Raw genomic sequence first — 23250 nt, forward strand, 5'->3', positions numbered from 1 at the left:
TGAGTACAGCGAGAGTATATTTCACTAATCTGATACACCAACATAAAGCCCTGTTTTCATGAAAAGTAGCCGAGTCTTTTAAACCGTCCCAATCCTCTGTGAAAATCCCTCCATGTTCTACAACTGATGTCAGTCCAAAAAACTACAAACAGCCGAGAAGGACTCCATTGTTATTTCTAACTGGTAGAAGCCCTGAGGTTATTTTTCCTCTGCCTTGAAACAAATCAATGAAGCACAACTCACTTTGAACAATCGCACATTTGCTGAAATCAGATGTGGGTTTGAGGAGTCAGCCATCATCCCGCTTATTCTGTTTGTTGACAGAGGAGGCCTTTGATAAACAAGCCCGCTCTTTGAAACAGGTGCCCGAGCATGAGTTCAGTTTTGAGAGGCAATTCAGGGGAAAACTGACTGATTAGAGAGTGTTTGTTATTCTGCTTGCAAGCATTTGGGTTGTGCAAATCCTTCTCAAAGTCACCGAGATGCTTTGGGTATAAACAATGATGCTGTTTATTTTTTTTTAAACTAAGATGACACAAGAGTTTGACATGGATGTTTGCAAATATTTCAAATATATCAGCAGTGAAATTGGCTGTCCTCTGCTGTCACTTTGATGCAAATGTCAACAAACAATGATAGAAAAAGTCACTAAAAGGAAATTTAGCCAACGCTGCCCCCTAGTGCTTGCATTAGATGTTGCATGAGTGTAAAGTGAACGTACAAAGAAACTTGGATTACATACAAGCATAGTTAGAGTTCTCATGTGAAACAGTGAATCTGTAATGTGTTTTTCTACAACAGGAAAAACATGCAGTCCTCCAGTTTCCCAAAACTCAGCTTGTCCCCACTATCAACATGTGGAAGTGTTTCCAAATCGCTATCTACTAGCAGCAAATGGTCTTAAATCAGTCATTTTAATATCAAAGCACTTAACACTAGAATGATGATTACTTGCAGGTGGATATCCATGCTGCTTGTCAGGACTGCATTTGAAGAAAATGACTGAGCTCTTATCCGACACGTACAGTACAGCCAGTGTTCAATAGGCAAGATCACATTACAGAAGATTACTTTGGAGTTTCAGGCAATTTTCCCAAATTACACTGGCCTTTGGTCTCTGCTAAACTTGATTGACTTGAATGGTTTTCATTAGAAAGACTCTGAGGAGGTTTTGCTTGTACACAAAACGTTGGAGGAATTCGAGGGTGAGCGGGTGCAGATGGGACACAGGAAGTGAACAGATATGCAAATGTCCTCTTGGAAATGCTTTGTCGTGTTTTAAAAAGGACACAGACTCGTGCTGTGATTTGTGACTGGCATCTGTGACGCAATCGACAAAACATTGCCCCGCGGAAGTCCCTTTGAAAAACTGATCGGTAATGTATTGGATTTAATGAATAAATAAAGGCTTTCACAATCACTCTGGAAGACAAGCGTTACTATTGTACGTGTTTTGATGCCCTCCGTATGTGCTCACAATAAAAAAAAAAACACCTTCCATGATTGAAACTCAGTGTCATATTTGAACTTCAGTCCACCCTCCCTGTGTCTCTCCTCATCACAAGAACAAAATCTGAGGAATAAAAATCAGTTGGATGACACAAAAAGAGCCTGGGCTCAAACTGACAGGAAAATAGCCGTGAATAACGTGACCACCCTTATTACCATTCTAGGAAAATACTTAGAGAGGGATCCAAAATGAAGTGTAATGCAGATACACTTTCAGTGTCAGAAGGAATAAGAAATGTTTGTCCTGGCCAGATATCCTCACATTCCCATCAGCTGTTTGGCTGCTTTTACCCAATGCCTCAAAAGTGAAACCAGACAAGGAATTAAGGGGCGGTTTTATCGGCTTCTGAGCTTTAAAAAAGACTTACCTTATAATATAATATAATTATAACACAGAAATGATTGGTTAAACTTGAATTTGAAAACTCTACCACAGGAAAGAATTAGACAGTTTTACAAAAAAGAAAGTGCTCTGCATTTCAAAAAGTTTTCCACAGAGATCTGCAGGTTTTTGATGCCACCTTGAGGAGGTAAACTGATACAACAAGAAACTCAAATCCTGTGCAAACATTATGACAGCGGAAGAAATGTTTGGGGTGTATTTACAGACTTAAGAGAGGCGATCTGCAAGTAGTGCAAGTAAAACAGAGACATTATAGGCAGGTTTTTGTTTCATGTCACTTTTGATTTATTCTGTAGCGGTGCATGTTTGTTGCTGTTTAGCATCTCCTGTGTTGCCTTCTCGCTCTGAGTCAACAGGGCTAACCACTCGACCACCGTGCAAGCCCAGAGGTATTTCACCCACAGTCTTAATGTGGTGTGGCTTACAAAGGTTGAGGTCTTCTACCTGCATTTTGCCAATTTCAAAATACCACTTATGAGTTGGCCCTATACAAAAAAAAAAAAAGAGTACGAATAGTCAGAGTTGTGTTATGTGTATATGATCAATCGAACAAAACTGGATTTTCTCATTTGCCGTTATGACTATCTGACGTTACAGAGTGTTCAGGAGGAAGTGAGGCCAAGTTAAAACCACACATGGATGTTTATGTGGGTTCAACAAGTTTGTGAAGTTGATAAATGAGGTTGAACGTAAAAAAAAAAGAAGAAGAAAACCACAACACCAAGACAAACGCTCCACCCATGTTTCAGAGACGGTCTGACAATCTGTCACTAAAGAAGACTGAGCCTCCCTCATCAACGGCAATCTACCTCAAAAAACGGCCAGTAAAAGTGATGCGAACATGAAGTCATGTGCAAAAAATGACATCTCTTCACGGGCGAAATCCCTGCTTATATTTTATCATTTCGCTTTAATCATCTCTCTCCCGTTGCATCAGGATTGCATCATTATAATATGACACTTCAGAGTGTTTTTAAGAGGCTGGATGCACTCTGCAGCTACAGCCGTCATCCAGCTGACCACAGCATGAGTCCTCAAGGAGTGAAGATGTACCAAACTATCAAACCGACTATTTAACTGTACGAGAGAATGAGAAGCCCCCTTTAAAGTAAAATACATCTCATTCAACAGAAACAGCTGCTGCTGTGTCCACATTCAAATCCAGCAGTGGGAAGAAATGAAAGGACAGAACTGTACCAGCAACTCCTCAAGGCACCTTACACCTTACAAAGTGTCTCATATGTGCGCAAAGTTACCATCTGTTTAGCCACAAAATCAAGATGTTAGCAGCCGATTAACTCACAGTGGGCCATTTTACTAAACTCGTTACACTTTTTAAATGCCTTTCGATGCAAGAGATTTCAGCAAAGGACGAGTCTGCAATTTCTGCACCACAAACAGAGTACAGCGGATGTTAGATTGCCATTTCTACTTACTGTGATATACCTTTACATATTGCACGTTTTTGGTTTCCAAAAGTTGTATTTTATATGTGGGACTGTTTAACTGTGCTAACCTGCATTATGATTAATCCAGGTGGTCATACATTCTGCAGCAACAACGATTTCAATAACACTGGAGTCACCAAACAGCTGATTTTCCCTTAAAATCAGTAAAAGCTTTTTTTTTCTCCTACCGTTTAACCACACATAAAATATTCTACTAATATTTTTTAAAACAAAAGTGGACCAATCTGCAGAATTGAAAAGTTTAAACATTACTTTTACCTGCTACAGTAGACTTTAATGCAGCTCAAACATGAGGCACTGACTGTTCATTTTTTCTGTCCCTCAGACTCCTGTGAGTCTGTTTGTTTTTAACTATTTCCATGCCAACGATTCTGGATGACTGATACAGAAGACGAAAGTATTCTGCCACCACCCTGCCAAAAACTTGACTTGCACTCACAGGAGCTTGAAGTCAAATTATGTATCATTCATCTATAACCATTTTTAACCACACAAACAAAAATGGCTGTCATAATCAAATGGAAAACATGATTTTTATTCTGCATTGTTCACCTGCTACAATTTAACGGCAATAAAAGCGTCAAGGAAGTTCCCAGTTTCGACCACACGAGTGTCCCCAAATCCATGTTTTCTCATCATGTCCACATACTGTCTCCGTGTCCTCTCTGTCCCCTCAGCCTGGGCGAGCATGTTCAGAGACTGCAGAGCTGAGTGAGGCCTCCGTCCGTCCAACATGGTCTCTGCTATGAGCACGGCACATCCTGAGAGCCAACAGAAGAGATTGTACAAAACCTTTAGGCTAGAGTACGGGATTATAATGATCTACCTTAAAAAAAAAAAAAAAAAATCAGTGTGTTTAGAGCCCAATGACCTTTCTGTTTTTGACAACACAAAAACAGAAAAGTTATAAAAAAAAAAACTAAAAAAACTTTTTATTGGTTCAGAGATGCTGCTTAAAAAAGTACACAATCAATAAAAACACGTGTGTCCTTGATTTTGGCAACACTTATCTACATTTGACAGTTTGTCACATACAGTGTTTTTGCGGGGAGGCATCAGTCACTCCTTGATGCAGAGCATAGCATCCAGCAGGTTGTCAGTGTGTCGGATATGTGCGCTTAGAAAACCGTGGCTCTTCAGAAGCTGACTGTATTCTGCGGCACTCCTCTGTTTCCCCACGCTCATGCTGAGGGCCTGCAGCAGACCACGACTCGGACCGCCTCGGTCTTCATCCAGGAAGATCTCGCTGAGCAAGAGTCCACAGCCTGGCACAGTGATGACGTATGCAGACGTACAACTTTAAGATAACGGTATCTGCTGATTCACAAGCCCTCATAAACATTAAAAATTAGCTTTTTAGCTTGTGGGCTCCTTTCTACAGTATGATTGGAATCAGATTTGTTAACAGAAAAAAACCTCATGATAGCAGAAGAAAGCAGCGGACCAGTGTTCACATTTCTACTGAAACAAACCAAACAGCATCTGATGTTTTTTGTTTTATAAGAACATGGAAACACTTCAGTAAAATCAGATATTATAATATCAGTGTTGAAAATGAAACGCTGCTGACTTTAATTTTAAAGAATAGGAAACTTATTGGTTGATTGTGTGATCTTTTTATAGTTTTCTAGAATTTTCCAGCATGATGAGGGGGTTTTGATTCGATAAGAGGCTTAAAAGAGAAACCTGCAGAGTGAGTGTGAAAGCAGCCAGAGCTTAAGTAGGTGGAAAAAAATCTCTCAAATTCTCCCCATACTATCTTGGTATTTCAGATAGGGATGACACAGACAAGTGTTTGTCTTGAGTTTAAAAAACGTTGCCGAGGTTTAATATGGATATTCAACATTGTAACATTATAGATATGTATTTTAATATGAATCAGCGTAATAGATATTCTTGAAAATATATTAGGATTGAGGATTTGGATTGTCAAATAATATAAGACAACTGATATCACGAGTAGAATTGTACCTGGTCTGCACACATCTGAGATCCTCTTCAACAGATTATCCACTTTCTCATCAGGCCAGTCGTGGAGAATTCTTGCCAGGATGTACAAGTCGGCTTTGGGTAAGTCGTCTTTAAAGAAGTCTCCTGGACACACAAAAAGAGGATGATGCACAGTGTTTGTCGTGAAAGAAATCGAACTGTCAATCTTTCTATTCAGAGACACAAACTGACCTGCGACGAAAGACACCCTGTCGTCTCTGTGCTGAGGAGTGAAATGCTCACTCATGTCAACAACAGCTGGCAAGTCAAACACCGTCACAGACAACCCAGGGTGGGCTTCTGTAAACTCATAAGCCATGGCACCGGTGCATCCTGGGAAAATAACCCAAACCATAATATGTAAAAGAGGGATTAAGGACTTGAAGACTTCAAAGTGTCAGTTCTCTCCTTACCTCCAAGATCACACGCTGTTTTAAAGCTGGAGAGGTCAAAGGCTGTTGCCACGGCTTTTCCTGTGACTTTGGCGATGCTGTGCATGGCCGTCATGAATCTCAGTTTGACTTCTCGATCGTAGTAAACAGTATCCTGTATGTGAAAACAAATGACAAGCAGGAACAATAATGTGGGTTAATTAAAAAAAAAAACACACAATCTGTGGAAAAATAGGTCGATTATCCCTCCAACATTGCTTCCACGTCAGGCTGAACTTGACAGATAATCACCTGAAACATGTCCTTGGATTTCTTGCCAAATGCTTTCTCATGCTGGTTGGTTCCTTCCTGCACGGCGCTCTCGAGGTGGGAGAAAAGAGGCCAAACGGTGCTGTTACAATGCTGGATTGTATCCATGCAGCGAGAAGGGAGCGTCTGACAGCAGAAATCGTGTGGCCAGATCTGTGTTCTCGTATACTGGATTGTGGCTTGCTGGGAGAAGAGACAAAAGGTCGATTAAGTCGTATATTAAATGACATCTGTTTCAATAATGACAGTAATGATCTACACATATGAGTGCTGACTGACTTTGCTCTTTGCTCCTTAACAGTCCCAGAGACACGCAGGCTTCCAGCAGACACTGAGTCCCCTTCAAAGAAGCTTTGATCTCCTGGGCGATCTGCTCTGCCTGCAGCCCGGGTCTGCTTTGTAGCAGGTCAAACACACGCATCTTGGAGGCTGTGAACAGTGCCTGGAACAATTATAGAGAGGCAGAATAAATGCAAAGCAAAAGTGTGCTTCATTTAGACTGATGTGGTATTAGATTTTAGACTTATAGGGGCATCCGCTCTCCTCCAGCAAAACCCCTCCACCTCCACTCGATTTTTGCACGAAGAAGTATAGCGCAAGCGGCGAACAAAACTATCTTTTGCTCGAGCTGCAATTACCTGTGGCCTGCAGTGTTCTGTTAGCAGGCTAATGTTAGCATACTTAAGTTAGCTCGTAGCTTCACATTGCATACAAATTGAAACGGGATGGCTGCGATCTTAACAGACTTAAGTTTCATCCAAATAAGCAGTGGGTATGTTATTCTTTTCTCGATTCCCTCAATAAAACAGCTTTATACACAAGGCCGTCCACGTAAACATGATGTAAACACAGCTTCGACAACAACACAGCTGCCAGGACTCGAGCTTCTCACTCATTGTAGTCAGTCACGACTCAGGGACATTTACACAGGAGATACTTGATTTCCATTTATGTGTAAAGTGTTGCACATTCTTTCCTTTAGTTTCATAAAAACACCATCGAGTACACACAGTTCAGAAGTGTCTTTGTTTTAAAACCCCTAAAAGGAAAAGTTAATTCATGGATTCCTTCTTATTTAATAAAACATCTGTTAAAACTGAAGTATATAATCTCAATCATCACAACCTTGCACTGTGTCAGGTTAAACTGTCTGAGTGACATTGCCAGGAAACCGGCTGTGTTTCTGAAGAAGATAACCTCAGTCTGACTTCCTGAGACTTTCTGATAATTCCTCAGTGAAACCGCACATCTTGATTACAGGCACTCTTCTTTGGATTCAAACAAACAACATTTAACCTGTTTCAACGTGAGGTCAAGGCCTCGATTGTACGCTGAACAGAGAATGGTTTTCCTCTTTGTGACGGGTTTTTTTTTTTATCCTCTGCTGAGTCGATGAACATACAGGAGAGAAATGTCAAGCTTCTTTTTCAAAAACTCAGCAAACAAGTTACGTTCTTTGAGCGTTTGTCTTGGTGTTGCCCTCAGACCACTCCGCCTTTTTGCTTGATCTGTTACGGCACTTTGTCAACTCTGCCACGTAAATGAAGTTCGGATGTTGTTGTCACCTTTGAGGCTTTGAATCCATCCATCAATTCCATGATTCTCTGCAAGTCTTCTTTCTTGGGTTCACTGTCCTCCTGCCCCCTGTTGGTCATCTGTGGTAATGCTGTAGCTTTACAGGTTGCTTTATGTTCAGACGAGTTGTTGACCAACGCCTGGGAACACTCACCTGCTTCCCTGTCACCACCAGTCCTTTTGACCTAAACACAGGGAGGGTGGCCTGTAAATAATGACACGATTTTGAATGTATTGTTTTCACAGGTTGAAAATAGAAAGATCCACTAACCTTGCTGAGGGGGCTGGCTGAGGGGCTGTTCTGGTTCTGGTGTGTTTGACAGGAGCCGTTTGGGAGGTTGTGTTTGGCTGAGGAGCTGAGACTGTTGCTGTGAGTGCCGTTTTCACTCAAGCTCGCTGACAAACTTTTCTGCTCAGAAAAGGAAGTAGATCGGTTGTAAATCAGGTCCAGCTGTTTGCAGAAGTGATTGAGTGGGAAACCCACAACATTGAGGAAGTCTCCGTGGACGTACTCGACCAGCATGCCGCCCAGAGCCTGGATACCGTAGCCTCCAGCCTTATCCCTGAAACACATTCACAGCCATGCTTATTTAAACATTCCAGTGATTGGCTCGTACTAAAGGTCGCCCGCGCACATTTACATTTGGGAAAGACTTTCATTTGAAATGTCATCCAACAAACTTCATCATGCAGCTTTAAGGCCATAGTAACGGACCACTGTTCATCAGTTTTAACTGTTGTCTTTGTTTTGTAGCTTATTGTGTCTCTTATTTTACACACACTTTTATCTCCTCTTCTATGCTGTGAGCTCGACGTCACTGCAAATGTGGGAACCCCTCAGTGTCTTTCGAGTTAAAATAAAAGTTTTGAATTGAATTGAATAAACAGCATCCCTTTGCAAAAAAAAAAAGAAACCACACACACACAGACCACTGACAGTAAACCCCCCCCCCCCCCCCCCCCCCCGTACAGTGTGTGACTATGAGGACATAAACTCATCAGATCAACATCGGGTTTTTTGTACCAGGCTGTGAACGTTTTTACTTCTGCTTTAAAAACTGTCTTTTTTTAAATGTTTCGTGTCAGGGATTTCTCAAGTTGGCCCCTTGATGCACTTCTGCATCGACTTCATGTTTCAACACCGTCAATCACACCATGCACTCTCGCCGACTCATGTGTAGAGGATTCACCTCTTGCTGAAATAATCCCGGTCAAACAGGACAAAGCAAACACAGCTTGAACAGAACTCAGTACCAAAGTCCAAAAAAGCAGCAGGTTCATGTGGCTCACATCCAATCAGATCCCCTCTAATGACGAGTGCCCAGTGAGGTTACAACGTTTAGAAAGTCAACAGTTTATGTAAACGTTGGAGCCGTTCTACTCACATGGGTTCACCGCTATTGATGTACTCCCACAGCATACTCTCCGACAGATCCGCAAACTTCACCTTTGTTTCTTCGTAGAAGTCGATCAGCTGGTAATCCACTTCATCATCTGGGTTAAAACAGAGAGCTGGAAATGACATGCGTCCCCTAACAGAGACTACATTTGGCAAGTCAAGTCCTCTAATACTGTAGAAATCGACAAAACTCAGATCTTTTCCAACATTTCACGCAGACATTCTGACTGAGAAATGTTCCAATATCAGGTTTTCATTGCCAGATACTGAATCAGCGACACTGCCTCTCATACACGTCGATGGAGGGTCCGATTCAAGCACCGGTCAGAGCCAAAATGGTAACATGTTGTTGGTTTTTAGAAACTACGTGAGCATGTGATATGTGACAATAAATGACATGTCGATGTTCTCGCAGGACTTTTGGAAGAGAATTAAAACAGCTTCTCAAAAAGACATTTCGTTATTTGGCTGGTTTGCTTCATCAACTTTCTGCAGAAAAAAAACGGAAACCAGAGTTCAAAAGTTACTCACTTTCTTTGTCATGGCAGAGAACAATGGCGACGCCGGTGTAGACGCTGTGCTCTTTACCACTCAGGCTGAGAGAGAAATAAAAGCGTAGAAAGAGCTGTTAAAACATAAAATTTTCTTTTTCTGTTTTTTTGTTTCAAACTCGACACAGTGTGAACGTTTCGCACCTCGAAAGCATCCTGTAAGCATCCTCTTTGTCCACTGGCTTCTCCAGAATCATGCTATCCACAGTCTGTGGAAATGAAAGAACGGAGTTATGAACACGTTACAGTTTGTATCGCGTGGAAGAGAAACAGCTGCGACGCTTCCTTTCTCACCACAATAGTGTCTGCGCCGATGACGATGTCAGGAGTCTTCAAATGTTTCTGGAGAGAAAGGTATGAATCAATGCGACAACACAGGTAATTCACGTTTTGTGTACTTCCATATAATAAGGGGTTAAACGTAGCACTGGACATCACCCACCCTCTCAACTGCCACCTCACCATCATGCCCTCCGGACGCAGGTACAGGTCCCTGTTGTGCGCGATACGGCAGAAGCCTGGTGCCTACAGTCATTACAGCCCTCAATAAAAATCCACCTCAGTCCCAATCCCTGGTCCCCCCATAACCATATGCACTGTATGTCCTGTCACTGTATGTCCTGTTGTCCCTCATGTATCTCCCTGTGTTCACCCTCTGTCGGCGCGCTGCCTTTAAAACTGTATACTGGGGAAAAAGAATTTCCCCTCGGGGACAATAAAATAAAAAGTCAAAGTCAAACTCACCAAGGGCATCCTCCTGGCCACCTCCAGAGCCTTCTGTTTGGCCGTCTCAACAGCGTACTCATGAGGTGCGCTGAAAAGTGCCTTATCCAGGGTTTCTTTGAACCACGATGGTACAACCTCAAACTGTAAGCCCTGAAAGTAGAAGACCAAAACAACAAAAACACTGCATCAAAACCTTTTCTGTTCAGTTCTATAACCAGAGTATGTTCAGAGGGGGATATTTGGCTGTGTCAGTGCTTTTTGTTGATGACAAATTCAACTGAAAACTGCTCTCAGACACATCTTTTAAACACACACTCTTTGGTACTCTTCAACGAGCGCGTTGTTTAGCGTGATTCAAATCAACATAGACAAAGTAAGAGACATGATAAACATGTATTATACACTCAGTAAAGGTTTTTTTTTTTTTTTTTTTTTTTTTTAGATTAGATTGACTTTACTGTCTGTCCCAAGAGTGACAGAAATTATTCTTTGTCAATGCTCAAACAATAAACACAACTTGCATTAAAAACACAGCACAAGCGTTGTAACAGACAGTTACAAACATCAGCTGATAAAAATCCTCGATTTCACGTCAGGGTCCGAGGTTATCCTAGGAATTAATTTTTAATTATTTTTGTAGATGTTTTTTCCAGGCCGGAGCGTCTGTAGCGTCTTTCTGATGGCAGTAACCGGGAGGAGGGATGAAGACGGGGTGAGGAGGTCCTCTGTGAACTCGGGAGGCTTTCCTGTTCTCAGAGCGGTTGTACAGTTTCTCGGCCTTATTCGTATCGTCATCTAAAGCTTGCGTGTGAATTTCCCTGATGGATACACGCAGGATTTACAAGACAGATAGATATTTGATCGACTATTAGTTTGTAACTGAACCCGATTTATTCTGCTTGAATTGAAAACTCTCTAATCTGTGTATTTTAGGGGTCATAAAAGCAGAGCGACAGATGAAAAAGGAGAAACTTTGCTCCAAATCAACTCAACTTATCTGGATGTATATGTATTTACGAATAGTAGATCATATACGTACCGCATTGCGGAGAATGTCCTGTCTCCGAGGAGAAGCACTTGCTAGCACGACCAGTTTATTGGCGAGTTTGGAAATGACCGGGTTCAGCACCATGGTGTCCTCCTCGTCTAACTGACCCTGTGAGGTAAAGAGCGGAGTTAAACATTACAGATGTGAGCTACTTCATGTTATAGACTCAGCATTCCAATGTCAGGTGACTGCAGCTGTTCAGTAATGAACCCATTCACTGAGGACCTGCAGGTTCATAAAGTGCTGCTGACATGTCGACGACTGATCAGTCAACTGACACAAAACCAATAAATCCTCTAAATGATTCATCAAAGAAAAACGGGTTCAGCTTCTCTGATTATCTCGCATCTAAATAATCGTATATCAGGACCAGAACTTTCTCTTACTCATCATTGCATTTAATGATGAAACAAAAAAGGTGCATAAGAGTCACTGGTCCAGTTCAGGGCAAAACTCCCCCCTACCTAATCCTCTCTCTTAATCATGAAGAATGGAAATCTAATCCCTGCCTACTTTCTGTGGACAATGTTCGATGTGTTGGTCCCACACTTTAAACCAAATCAGGATTTAAACAAAGCTTGAAGGTTTTCTGCAACTACTGCACTGAAAACTAATTACATCAAGTCATTCTGAATATTTTACACATGGCTAAATCTATTTAATGTGCGTTTGTATAATTTCAACATTCATTGGATGGACTAACTTGAATTCTTGAAATAGGCCTTCTGCTCAACTTTGTTAAGGTTTGTGGACTGACAGGTTTATCTATTTAGACATCGTATTAGAAGAATGCATCAAAAGAAATAAGCTGCCCTTAATACTATAAAAACCTCCTCACTCATTGTAATCATCAAGTAGTAAATAAGCACTGTATTAAATTACGTGTGTAGCATTACCATCACTGACATCTATCTATAACTAAGTTAATGTATTCCCCAAACGTTGTACCTCTAAGTGTATAAAATAATAATTTACAACAGGCACAGCTGAAAACCATTTAACACCTTTTTAAATGTTAGCATGGAGTCAGAGAACAGCCCATCTGTGGGTCGTTTTGCAGACTTTAATGTGACTCATGGAGGTTCACTTTCCTGCAAGTTCTGCAACGTGACGTTTTCTCGACCAGTTCTCAGAATAAACGACAAGCGACAGAGAAAACAGACTAACAAACAAACAAACAAACTAACTTACAAACAAACATACGACCTTTACTTTAAAGGAAACCCATAACGCTTACCTGGCTGTCATATGGTCAAAGTCAGGAAACTGCAAGTGGTAGCTTCTTGCTTGGATTGGACGATCAACGTGATGACGCATCACGTGACGACGCAAGACGTTGACGTAACTTAAAGGGGCATATGCTATTTCTGTGTGGGTTTTTTTTTTTAAATGTAGGACAGTAAATATGGACGATGGATTAAGACTACTAAAAATAGTGAAACATGTTTTAGAAGAAAAAAATAAACTTTAAAACCTTTTATTTAGTCTGGCTAAGGCCTTGATGGTGCCTTAGTTTATGTAATGTTTGCAGACCTTTCTGTTTATTTTATGAACTCGTATCAATTTTTACAGTTTTACAGTTGTCATTTATTTGATATTATTGCCTCGACTGTGTGTTTGTCCTGTTTTCATTCTTTTTTTTATTTTGGTGGCAAAGTTAAAGCTGAATAGGAGGAACTTAAAGATCACTTCAGTTAAAGTGGTGGAAGGTCAGCTCTTCTCATGCATAGTTAAAAACAATTCAAACACATTAGCAGACAAATATTATCTCAACTTTTTGAAAAGCAAGATTTATTCTGTCATATAAGGTTTAAAAAATGATTTTATTTACATCATATTTACACTTGTGAATGCTACATTTTTTTTTTTAAAAAGTCACAGTTGCTGTGCATGTAATATTAAAATAAAGACAAAATATTTTTTTCAGGGAAAACAACGAGCTGCCTCAGTGCTAAAAACAAAAATGGAAGCAAAATTATTTCACAATTTGACCCAAGGAAAAATACGCTTTGACAGTTTGCCACATTCAGGTCAACCTTAACCATGTGTTTTTATCTTCCACTTCCTTCCACTTTCTTCTCTTTCTTTCACTGCTTTTCTACTCTGCTGTCTGCTGAGGTGTCAAAGACACTTTGCTGTGTTCCCTGTCTTGACCTTCAAAGGTGCAATGTGCAGAGTACAAGCTGTCTTTGCAGTCAGTCCTCATCAGGTCTGCACTGCTCTGGCTCGGCAGATTCATTATGTGTCTCAGCTTCTGCCTGAACTCCTTGGAAGCAAAGTAGTAAATGAAGGGATCGAGGCAGCTATTGATGCAGCTGAAACAGAGGGACAGTTTGTAGGCCATATAGAGAGACTGATCATAGAAGAGTCTCATGACACCATGAGTCAACAGCAGGATGTTGTTGGGAGCAAAGCAAAGGCTGAAGACCAGGATGACGATCACAGCCAGACGTATTGCTCTCTGTTTCTGCACCGCCTTGCGATCACTGGCCAGTTTGCATATCACCCTGATGTAGCAGAATGCCGTGACACAGAAGGGGAAGAAGAATAAGATAAACACCATGCCAAACACAAAGCTCGCCCAGGCTGCCTTGGTGGGGAGCATGCCTTTCTTCAGCACGTCAAAGCATGTGGTTATCCCGAGTTCAGGGACATCAAAGGTCAGGTCTGTGGTCATCAGCGGGTGCAGAACGCCGAGGACCACGGCCCATATGAGGACACAGCTTATGACAGCCACAGATTTCTTCTCCCTGGTCTCTCTGTACAGCATGGGCCGGACGATGCCCAGATAGCGATCAATACCGATGGCCATCATGGTCAGGATGGAACAGTACATGTTGGTGTAGAAGGCCAGGGTCAGGAAACTATAGACGGATACACAGAAGAGAAAAAAATGTTACATTCAAAAGACTTTAGTAGAAGTATCAGTCACTGTTTTTCCAAAACACCAAGGTTTTACATGAGCAAATATTCAGTAGGGCAAGTCTGATTAATAAAAATGTAGGAGACTGAGTAAAACCTAAAAAAAGCAGGAATATAACTTAGAATATTTATTGAAAAAAGGACACTTATCAGTTTATAATTTCTAATAATTTGTCTTTGTATTTTATCCAAATGTGTTTAAGCAATAACTCAAGAGCTGTACTGAATATCAGAAATGCTGAGATGAGATTCATCCACAGGTTGATAATAACAATAACACAGCCTTGAGTATAGCTAACAAAAAGCATGTAATTTGTAAATTTATGAAGGTACTGACAGTTTTGATCAGTGCCAGGCTGTCACTTTTGCCCTTTAAATGGGACGACTGTGGCTCAGCGTGAATGGTCTCTCAACTGGAAGGTAGGGTGTTCGATCCCCTGTACCTGCAACAGTACTTTTTCAGTGCCCTACAATTATCCTAGAGTCATAGATTATACCTGCACATCTTGGGTCCAAGAATCCAGTGGTATCCTTGGAGCTGGTAGGCTATCTGAAAGGGTAAAGCCAAGCCAAGAGCCAGGTCTGTGAGGGTGAGATGTATCATAAAGATGATGGAGGGAGTCTTTGGGGAGGTGCGAAAGATGAGAATCCAAATGGAGAGGCCATTTCCCACCAGGTTCACGAAGGTGACGATTATGTAGATGATGGAGATGGCGATGCTGACGTTATCGTTCTTAAACAGGGAAAGGGTGGCGTTGTCCAGTTTGAAGTTGCTGGAGTTATTTGTCATGATTTGAAGTGAATGGCTTCTCATCACCTGTGAAGAAGGGTTTAAAAAATGTGATGGTTGTGGAAGAGCGTTTGTTCATAAAAGTAGTGGTTAATACTCTAAAACGTCTGAATGCATGTATTGCCAGTGTTTTGTAGCGCATTAAGAAAAAAGCACAAAACAGCAACAATGATGCGTGTAATCAGTTGCATGCCATTAAATGAGGTTTATTTTTGTCATTTGAATGTGCAAAACTGATTGATCTGGAGGTGTGAAACAGACGCTTCAGAACTGTGTTCTTTTTCTCATTGTTTGCTTTCAAAAAGCCCATGTGCAGGGTGGAGTTATCACACAGGAAAAAGATATGCTTGATTTGTGGTCACTTCCAACTGTTGCAGTGAGCAGCTCAAGCGTAACTGTCACGCATCTCTTTTGTTGCATGACAGTTACGATGGTTTTATGTATACTACTTTCTCTCAATTCCAACCCCAACTTCACGTCCTACTACTGTTGAGGTTCATGTTTGCATTTTATTTTTTTTTTCTTTATGAAAAGCTTGCGTGTTGGGTCAGAAGAGTTTTTTCTCTAGTTTTTTGATGTATTATCTTGTGCTTGTTCCAATTCATTTACCATAGGCTGGTTTTGTTTTATAATGCTTTATTTGTCCATGGACATCTTCTGCTGTTATTTTTAATCTATATGATCCCACACAAAGTACTCTGGGTGTTGTGTTTGTGTGTTTTGCTGTATTAATAAAGTCATTTCGAGCAGCTGGCACGTGGCACTGGTGGAGGGGATTGCCACATGAAACAACAGAGGGGAGATCAACACACATTCGTCATATAGCCATTGTCATTTCTACTGGAAGTTGTGAAATGGAAAGTACACTATTGCTGAAAAAAAATTGACAGTTTCAACCACACCTTTTTTAGTTCGCATGAAAAGTTACAGTTACCAATGTGTCAGTGGCTGCAATGTGAGAATTCTCTGAGAAAGAACAAAAACACTTCAATTTGTCTCCATACTTAACTATAACTATGACAGCATGTATGTCTTCATTTAGGAGGGTTAGGGTTTCATTTAGGATTTTTTCACATGTATTTACATTTTAAAAAATATTCTCTGAGTATGTCTGGCTGTAAATGTACTCCCTGATGGGTTTGTAGATAATATTGACAAACGTTTGCTGTTCAGATATGTTAATTGTGTCTTTTAATGTCTAATGATGTATTTTTGATATTTGTTTGTTTGGCTGCTCGTTGTTTGTGTGATCTCTGTAAATTGTCCTGTTGTCCATCTGGACTAGGAGACTCTTGAAAAAGAGATTTTTAATCACAGTGAGTTTCTTTTCTGGTTCAATAAAATAATTAAAAAAACACCTCATGCGATTGAAGGTTAAGAATACTAATATTTGATCTCAGATCCAAGTCAAATATATAGTTCTATTGGCCACTGTATGTTGTTTATGTGATAATAATCTAAATTAAAAACCTCATCCCAAAAAGAAGAAAGAAAGTACTGTAGTATCCCTTTACTTTCTATTTGGATGTTTAAAAGATTAAAAGTCATGGAACAGGTTTCACATTTTCAACATTTTTGATCCTTTTACTTTAATAAATAAATGATAAAAACACCTAAAAATGGAGTTCATGACATGTGGTGCGGTCAGTTTGAGTTTAAGATTAAGTTCATATTAAAATAAAACTAAACAAACACATAGTGGTCATAAAAGGCATGGCTCTACTTGATAAATCCCAGTAAGAATTCAGTTACTCACGTTGACAAACACAGAGGCAGGTGGCGTAGGTAGTAACAGGTGGCGGTTCAGACTATTATGACTGCTGAGGAAATGAAGCTGGAGGTGGTTACAGTGCCAAAGCAAGAGACAGAGGAAATGGACCATGTGACAATCTTCATCCAATTCCTACTGTGCTGACTTTACCCGTCAGAGTCAGTTTGGAAATAGCACGTGTACGACTCCCCACATGGTCAAAGCATGGAAAACACACACATTTACACATCATTACTACCTCCACTATAGCTGTATTCCTCCACATAATAGTGATGACTTACCTCTAAAGTGACACCTTTAACTTGATGGTTTACCGACGACACAAAAGCAAAAGTTACAAATGTTTTCTTTGAAAGTTTAGGGATTTCCTGATACCATAGATGGTGTCACTTTTGCTTTCAGACCTTTTTAGTCAGAAAACAGAGGTAAGTGAAATGGAAAGAAACATGAGCTACGTCATACAGTTATACTCAGCAACAGAGAATAGGAAGTATTAAACCCCCTCAGTTGTTTAGGCGTATTAACACCTGACCCCTATGAGCCAGGACAATCTGACATCATCGGCTGAGTTTTTTGAGATCTGAAAATTAAAGGCAGCAGATTCTCCAGACTTCGAGACTGCCTGCCAGAGGAGATCAGACTTACAGGGTCAGTCCCTCATCCCACACATGGACTGTTTGAGACTCTCCCCTCTGGTAAGAGACCGCAGTCCATCAGTACCAAAACCTCTCGCCACAAGAACAGTTACTTCCCCTCTGCTGTCAACCAGATGAACAATGTCCCCGTCCTCCCCTTCCCCCCCCCCACATAACACAGACTCTCACCAGCCCCACAGTCAGAAAACATGCAAAGGCTAAAACTGTTTGTATGCATAACATTAACACTCACTGGACTTTACATTTATTTTCTTACATGCACTCCATCGCACTTTTAGTACATTTTGCTCCTGCTGCTTCGTCTGGCGGTGTATAAATGTGTATGAATGGGATTAGTTACTTCTTATAGTCACTTTCCATAGCAACCTCTGCCATTAGGATGTGAATGTGAGGGTGTGACATGCGGTGTGAAAGCACTTCGAGTAGTCAGAAGGGCGACAGTAGCTCAGTCCATAAGGGACTTGGGTTGGAAACTGGAGCGATACAGACGAAAATACGAAAGATGGACTGGTAGCTGGAGAGTTCCCAGAGATCTCGAACACTGCTGAGTTGCCCTTGAGCAAAGCACTGAACCCACATCCAGCTCAGGGGGCGCCTCTTTTGGGCTGCTACCACACTCTGACATCTATTCACAGGTCCTGCTTTAACATGTGGTTAAAGAATGTCCCTCAATAACAGAGTGCACACCAGAATTCCCCCCTCGAGGATTCATAAAGACCCGAGAGACGTTATACAAGCTCAAGTCCATTTACTCAAAGGTTGCAAACAAATTTTTTTTCATTGCAAATTTCACATTGTTTTTTTTTGTGATTAAAAATAAAGAAATGACCCCATTTGACTCGTAATCTTGTTGCCATATTCTTTATTGTGAGAACCCTGGCACACTTTATGTCACGCTATCACACGAGCTGTTTAAAAGGGATGTTCCTAAGTGAAGTGAGAAAGCCTGGCTGAACTCGTCCCTCACAAGATTCACATGATTTCTTGAGCTGTTGCCTTCCTGTTGATGTGACAGTTCTGCTTTATCTGGCTGACAGTCACTGCTACTGATTTTTTTGTCTTCTTCCGATAACTCAAACAGAAAACACTGAGTAACAAGTTTTGTTATTATTCAGTGGAGGTAATAATTTTTTTTTTTTTAAACTCTGGTATCACAATGAACTCATCGAACATTTAGAGAGAAAGAAGGTGGGGTTTTGTATATCTCCACCCACTTCCATGTGTAGTCATTGTGTGTACTAATTGCCTCAGATGTGTCAGTTTCACACGTGTAATAAGGGCAGGGCTACAGCCTCAGCTAAACTGTCATATAAAGAACCAGAACACTGATTTACCACTTAAAACATGAAGGGAGCTTTATTCTCTTACAACTCAAAGAACACAAAATATACAAGAGGTATGATAGACAAATGTTCACTCATGTGCAAAAATAATGTGTACGGCTTGATCTACAGACTATTTCACTATACAAATGCGTATCTGTAGCTTCTCAAGCATTACTCTTACGCCGTTTTCACGCTTAGAGAAATCTCCTGACAAACTCAGGATATTTTGCGAAGGTGTTTATGTGAACACAAACAGCCAAATGTTTCACTCTGAATTTTTCCTACCATACCCCTTGGATTTTTTTTTTCCCGCACGCACGTCCAAGTGGGCTGATGTGAGAATGCAGCAGGATGTTCTCCGGAGAATTCAGCTCAAACCAATTGGAGGGGAGAGTGACGTTTATATGCTGTGACTGCTGCAGTCCTCCCATAATTATCAAGATATTATCCGGAGTGCATATGTGAAAACGGCTAAGTTGACAGAATTCATTAAAAACCATGCACATAGTTTAAAAAATGAGTGGTTTCTATTGAACCATTCAATTACTTCACTTTTAAATCTAGGAAATGCTTTTTTAGAAATGTAGAGATTGTGTTCTTCCTGGCTCATGGTTGACCATGATTTACTCAAAAATAAAAGAGCAGTCTGTCATCTCTGTTAGTTCAACATGTCGACGTCGTCCTCTTTGTCGATATCGTTACCACCCTCATTCTTTCATCTTTATCAACACAAAATACACACACAATGTTCTCTTTCGCTCTTCCACATTCACTGTTTGTAGCTCATCCCTACATTATTACATTTCATTTTTAATAAAATCTGTGGGATTATTACAAACACCAGGTTTCAGCACAATCCACAGAGGCTTCATAAAAAAGGACTTTTAGGGAATGAGTGGAAAACAAATGACTCAGAAGTGAACTTGAAGGAGGCGATTTGATAAACATCATATAAACCAAATTAATGTTAGTAATTCAGTCATGCTGTCTCTAAAATAACTACTATCGTTGGGTTATTCCAAAGACTCAAAATAATGGGATACTTTGCTTTTTGAAAATATGTAAAACATTGAGGCAATACTTTTTTGAGTGCTACGTAGTGTTGTAGCAAAGACCACACTAGTTGAGACCAAGACATAACAAGACATTTACAGACTGAGACCGAGTCAAGATCAAGACCATGACCAAGATCAAGGCAGGGTAGGACCGAGACTCATGAAAAAGTTCACCGAAAAAAACGTGCGCAGTCACAAAATACTAAAAACCCAGGAAGGTTGCCGTAATGTTCTCCTTCTAATCAAAGAAATGACATGGAAAAATAGCCAATCAGTGGTGGTCTTCACCGGAATTCATTGAAGTCCACAGAGTCTTAGACCGGCACCAGACAGAGACCTAAAAGTGGTCTTGAGAACAGGACCGATTTTCCCTACCACAACACTATAAATGTTTATGTTCCTGCCAAACTAACAAAACTAAAAAAAAAAAAAATTAAAAACTAAAAAAGACTGTAATGAAGTGCTTGAAGTTGATCATAGTTTGTTTTGTAAACAGACTAAGGTCCTTGTAAGGTCCTTTACCTGCTTTGTGTAACGTGTCTTTAGATAACACTTGTTATGAATTGCTATTCAAATAAAGTTTGAATAATTGATTGAGATTGAAAGCTTAGTGATGACTTTGCAATCCCACCACAGTAAATTTCATTAATTTATAATGAAATTAAATTAATGTACAAACTGCTTACTGTTCATCTTTGATTTTCTCAAACCTACTCTCCAGCCCCGTTGCCATAGCTACCACCTCAAAACAATGCTCGGCCCCAGGCTCAGGCGAGAGGCCCACAGGGATGCAGTCATAGCCTTTTCCTGCCGAGCTCATGCGCTTCCTGTTTCGTGCGCCCGGCTGGTAGAGCTGCATGGCGGGACGGTCCTGCAGGAAGACAAAGAGCAGCGACATGGGAGAGACAAGCAGTGCACAGCTTAAAACATTCTGTCCTACTTATTCGTCTTAGAAGTCAAAATGCCTGAAGTTTACTTAAACAAACACTGGGCTGGAAGGTGCAGGAAACATTGTGGTTACAGGATGCAAAGTCAAACCTAACACACTGCAAAGATGAGAACTGTGAGAAAATAACAGGAAGTTTAGAAAAACTTGAGGTGTCACAGCCTTTTCACACTGAACTAGACTGACTTTCACTTCAGTCTGATTTATTGAGCATAAATAAAGACTCTTAGTTTTTATTTAATAGATTTTTTTTATGGCTTATCATGAATCAACAAAGTTGACAAAGGCCTGAAGAAACCCAAGAATACCAGGACTATGGATACACTAACCAAAGATGGAGACTCTTTTAAAGTGGAGCAGAGCAAAGTCGAGAAGACTTGAGCACAGTTTCCAGCCAAATCCTCTCGGAGTAGGGAGACAGAACCGATGCGTAAGGGCCAGTTTATAAACTAAGGCACTGACACAGTTAAGAAAAGTGAATACAGTTCCATTAAGTAAAATGAAGTACAGTCAAGTGACAGTGAAGTTAGACGGGAAAAAAGTAAATAAAGTAAAATGATGCTATGTTCCATTCAGTCAAATTTAGACTGTTAAGGTAAATTAAATTTTGAACACTAAAAGTGAAAATTTCATTGTATTTTTTTTTAAATTTGATTTTATTATCGTTCTCATGCATTAACAATAATGCCCAGCCCAAAACAGGATCACAAGACATCATTATCAAAACAAAGAGGCCAAAGACAAAGTGGAGCCGTGTTACACTCAGTAAGTGAAGCGACATGATGGAAAGTTTAGTTATAAGCCAACAGAGAAGCTGTTTTCTGCCTCAGCCTTCCTTCACTATCAGGAGAAGCGGGCAGCTGCTGAGCAGGCCACAGGGACCTGCTGTTTCTCTTGGTCCGTGTTCAGGGGTCCTGAAGTTAAAACATTGCAAACATATATGTTTTCAGGTCTTGAGAAACCGGAGCACCTACATAAAAAAAAGAGGTCGAACATAAATCCACAGGACTCTATCCTAGCAGGGATATGGACCTTCTTTGCTTTGTTTTCACCATCGTAAAACGCCACTCAACGACTTGAAGTCACAGCTTGTCTCATCCACAACTGAGTGTGTGTCACCATTCAAATACATATAACGTATATAATGTATGGAGAGAACATTCTGACTCTTTTCTTGTTGACAGTAAGATGCCTCACTTGATGATTCGTAAACTTTCACTGACAACTGTCCCATGTTAGAGCAGCACGGGGAAGAATCTGCAGGAGCTGGATACTTTAGCAATAACAGGAGGAGGGAGTGGAACTGCTTGATGGTGATATTACATTTCATGTTGATATGGGATTTCAGGAATAAGCTTCCTGGATAAGTCTGGCAATGTCTGCAGCCTGACCATTTTGAGAGTGAGAGACCATGACCTTCAGGTGTTCAGCAAAAAGGAAAGGCCTAAAGCAAGAAAGTAAGAACATTACAACAGTTTGTCATTTAATCATGCTCTTCAATAAACCTCAGAAAATAATTGCTTTTCCAAATTATTGAGCAATCTTAAAAGGTGTGATCTCTTGGTGTGAAAAATGCTGAAGTGTTCTGCATGTGGTTTAAGACCTGACGTGACTGTCAACGAGACTGTTTCTATAAACACACTCGTGTGAAGTAACACATGGTTTATCTGAGTTGATCATCATCAACTGCTAACTACCGCACATCATCAAACATCTGAAACACTGTAAATAGTTCACCCTCCCCCCCCATCTCATGCTCACCTTCTCGCTCACCTTGTTTCGCAGACGTTCCTTCCTGTTACCCAGCTCATCCCTGTCCTCCTTCCCCAGTTTGTCTCCGCTGTCAGGACAGTATGAATAGCCATGATGGTGACCCTCTTTCTTGGCCCGGTCCTGGCAGTAACCCTTCCCCCACTTGGTTTCGTCTTTGCGGCGCATGAACTTGTCAAACTCATAGTGGTGTCTCTGTCGTTTCCTCTCCTCATCTTTCCCACGGTGATCCTTGTCTCTCTGTCTGCGGCCGTGCTGCTCTCGGGGCTCTTTGTCGCTGTCTGGCTGCCCTCTAGTGGACAGAGAGGAGATTGCAGAGACACAGGGTCCAGAAAAATTACAGTCATTCTGTAGTTATTTGAGAAATCTTTGTGTAATGTGTATGCAGTTATCTTAACATCAATTACTTGTGTACATTTTCATTTAACTGATTTTACCTTTTAGATTTAATACATACGAAGGTTAGCGGGTTCTATTCACTGTGTGGATTAAAGTGGTTTATTGACGCTATAATAATATAGCATTGGTGTTTAAATTCCATATGGAAATAATTGACTATGTTTCACCTGAACAGACACGCCTTCATCTAACTCCAAAACTTTTGTTTTCCTTTCTCTGGTGTGTTTCCCTGATCTTAACTTTACC

The 23250-nt window shown here is 40.7% G+C and overlaps 3 protein-coding genes across 3 annotated transcripts in view; all 3 read right to left on the reverse strand.

Annotated features, from left to right (window-relative positions):
• Nucleotides 1-486: 486 nt before the first annotated feature.
• asmtl (acetylserotonin O-methyltransferase-like) lies at nt 487-12696 on the reverse strand. The gene is given in 16 exon segments (XM_079358280.1): nt 487-4142; nt 5353-5475; nt 5563-5703; nt 5784-5916; nt 6054-6170; nt 6172-6254; nt 6351-6513; nt 7637-7831; nt 7918-8209; nt 9032-9140; nt 9577-9641; nt 9741-9805; nt 9891-9938; nt 10341-10472; nt 11362-11478; nt 12608-12696. Coding segments are annotated over 15 exon segments (1965 nt in total). The 5' UTR covers nt 11455-11478; nt 12608-12696; the 3' UTR covers nt 487-3936.
• Nucleotides 12697-13174: 478 nt separating this feature from the next.
• On the reverse strand, nt 13175-16999 carry p2ry8 (P2Y receptor family member 8). Its single transcript, XM_079357903.1, has 3 exons — nt 16839-16999; nt 14790-15109; nt 13175-14234 (listed from the first exon to the last, which is right to left on the reverse strand). Exons 1-3 carry the CDS (start codon nt 16962-16964, stop codon nt 13469-13471), a joined length of 1212 nt encoding a protein of 403 aa, XP_079214029.1. The 5' UTR covers nt 16965-16999; the 3' UTR covers nt 13175-13468.
• A 1839-nt stretch (nt 17000-18838) lies between these two features.
• Nucleotides 18839-23250, reverse strand: part of upf3a (UPF3A regulator of nonsense mediated mRNA decay) — a 6556-nt gene continuing 2144 nt past the window's right edge. Inside the window, exons 5-6 of the mRNA XM_079357960.1 lie at nt 22597-22953; nt 18839-20760 (exon numbers count right to left, since the gene is read on the reverse strand). Coding sequence (XP_079214086.1) covers nt 20572-20760; nt 22597-22953 — 546 coding nt within the window. The 3' untranslated portion in view covers nt 18839-20571. The remainder of the gene's footprint in view (nt 20761-22596; nt 22954-23250) is intronic.

This window comes from Symphodus melops, assembly GCF_947650265.1.
Source record: "Symphodus melops genome assembly, chromosome: 12".
Classification (NCBI taxonomy): Eukaryota; Metazoa; Chordata; class Actinopteri; order Labriformes; family Labridae; genus Symphodus; species Symphodus melops.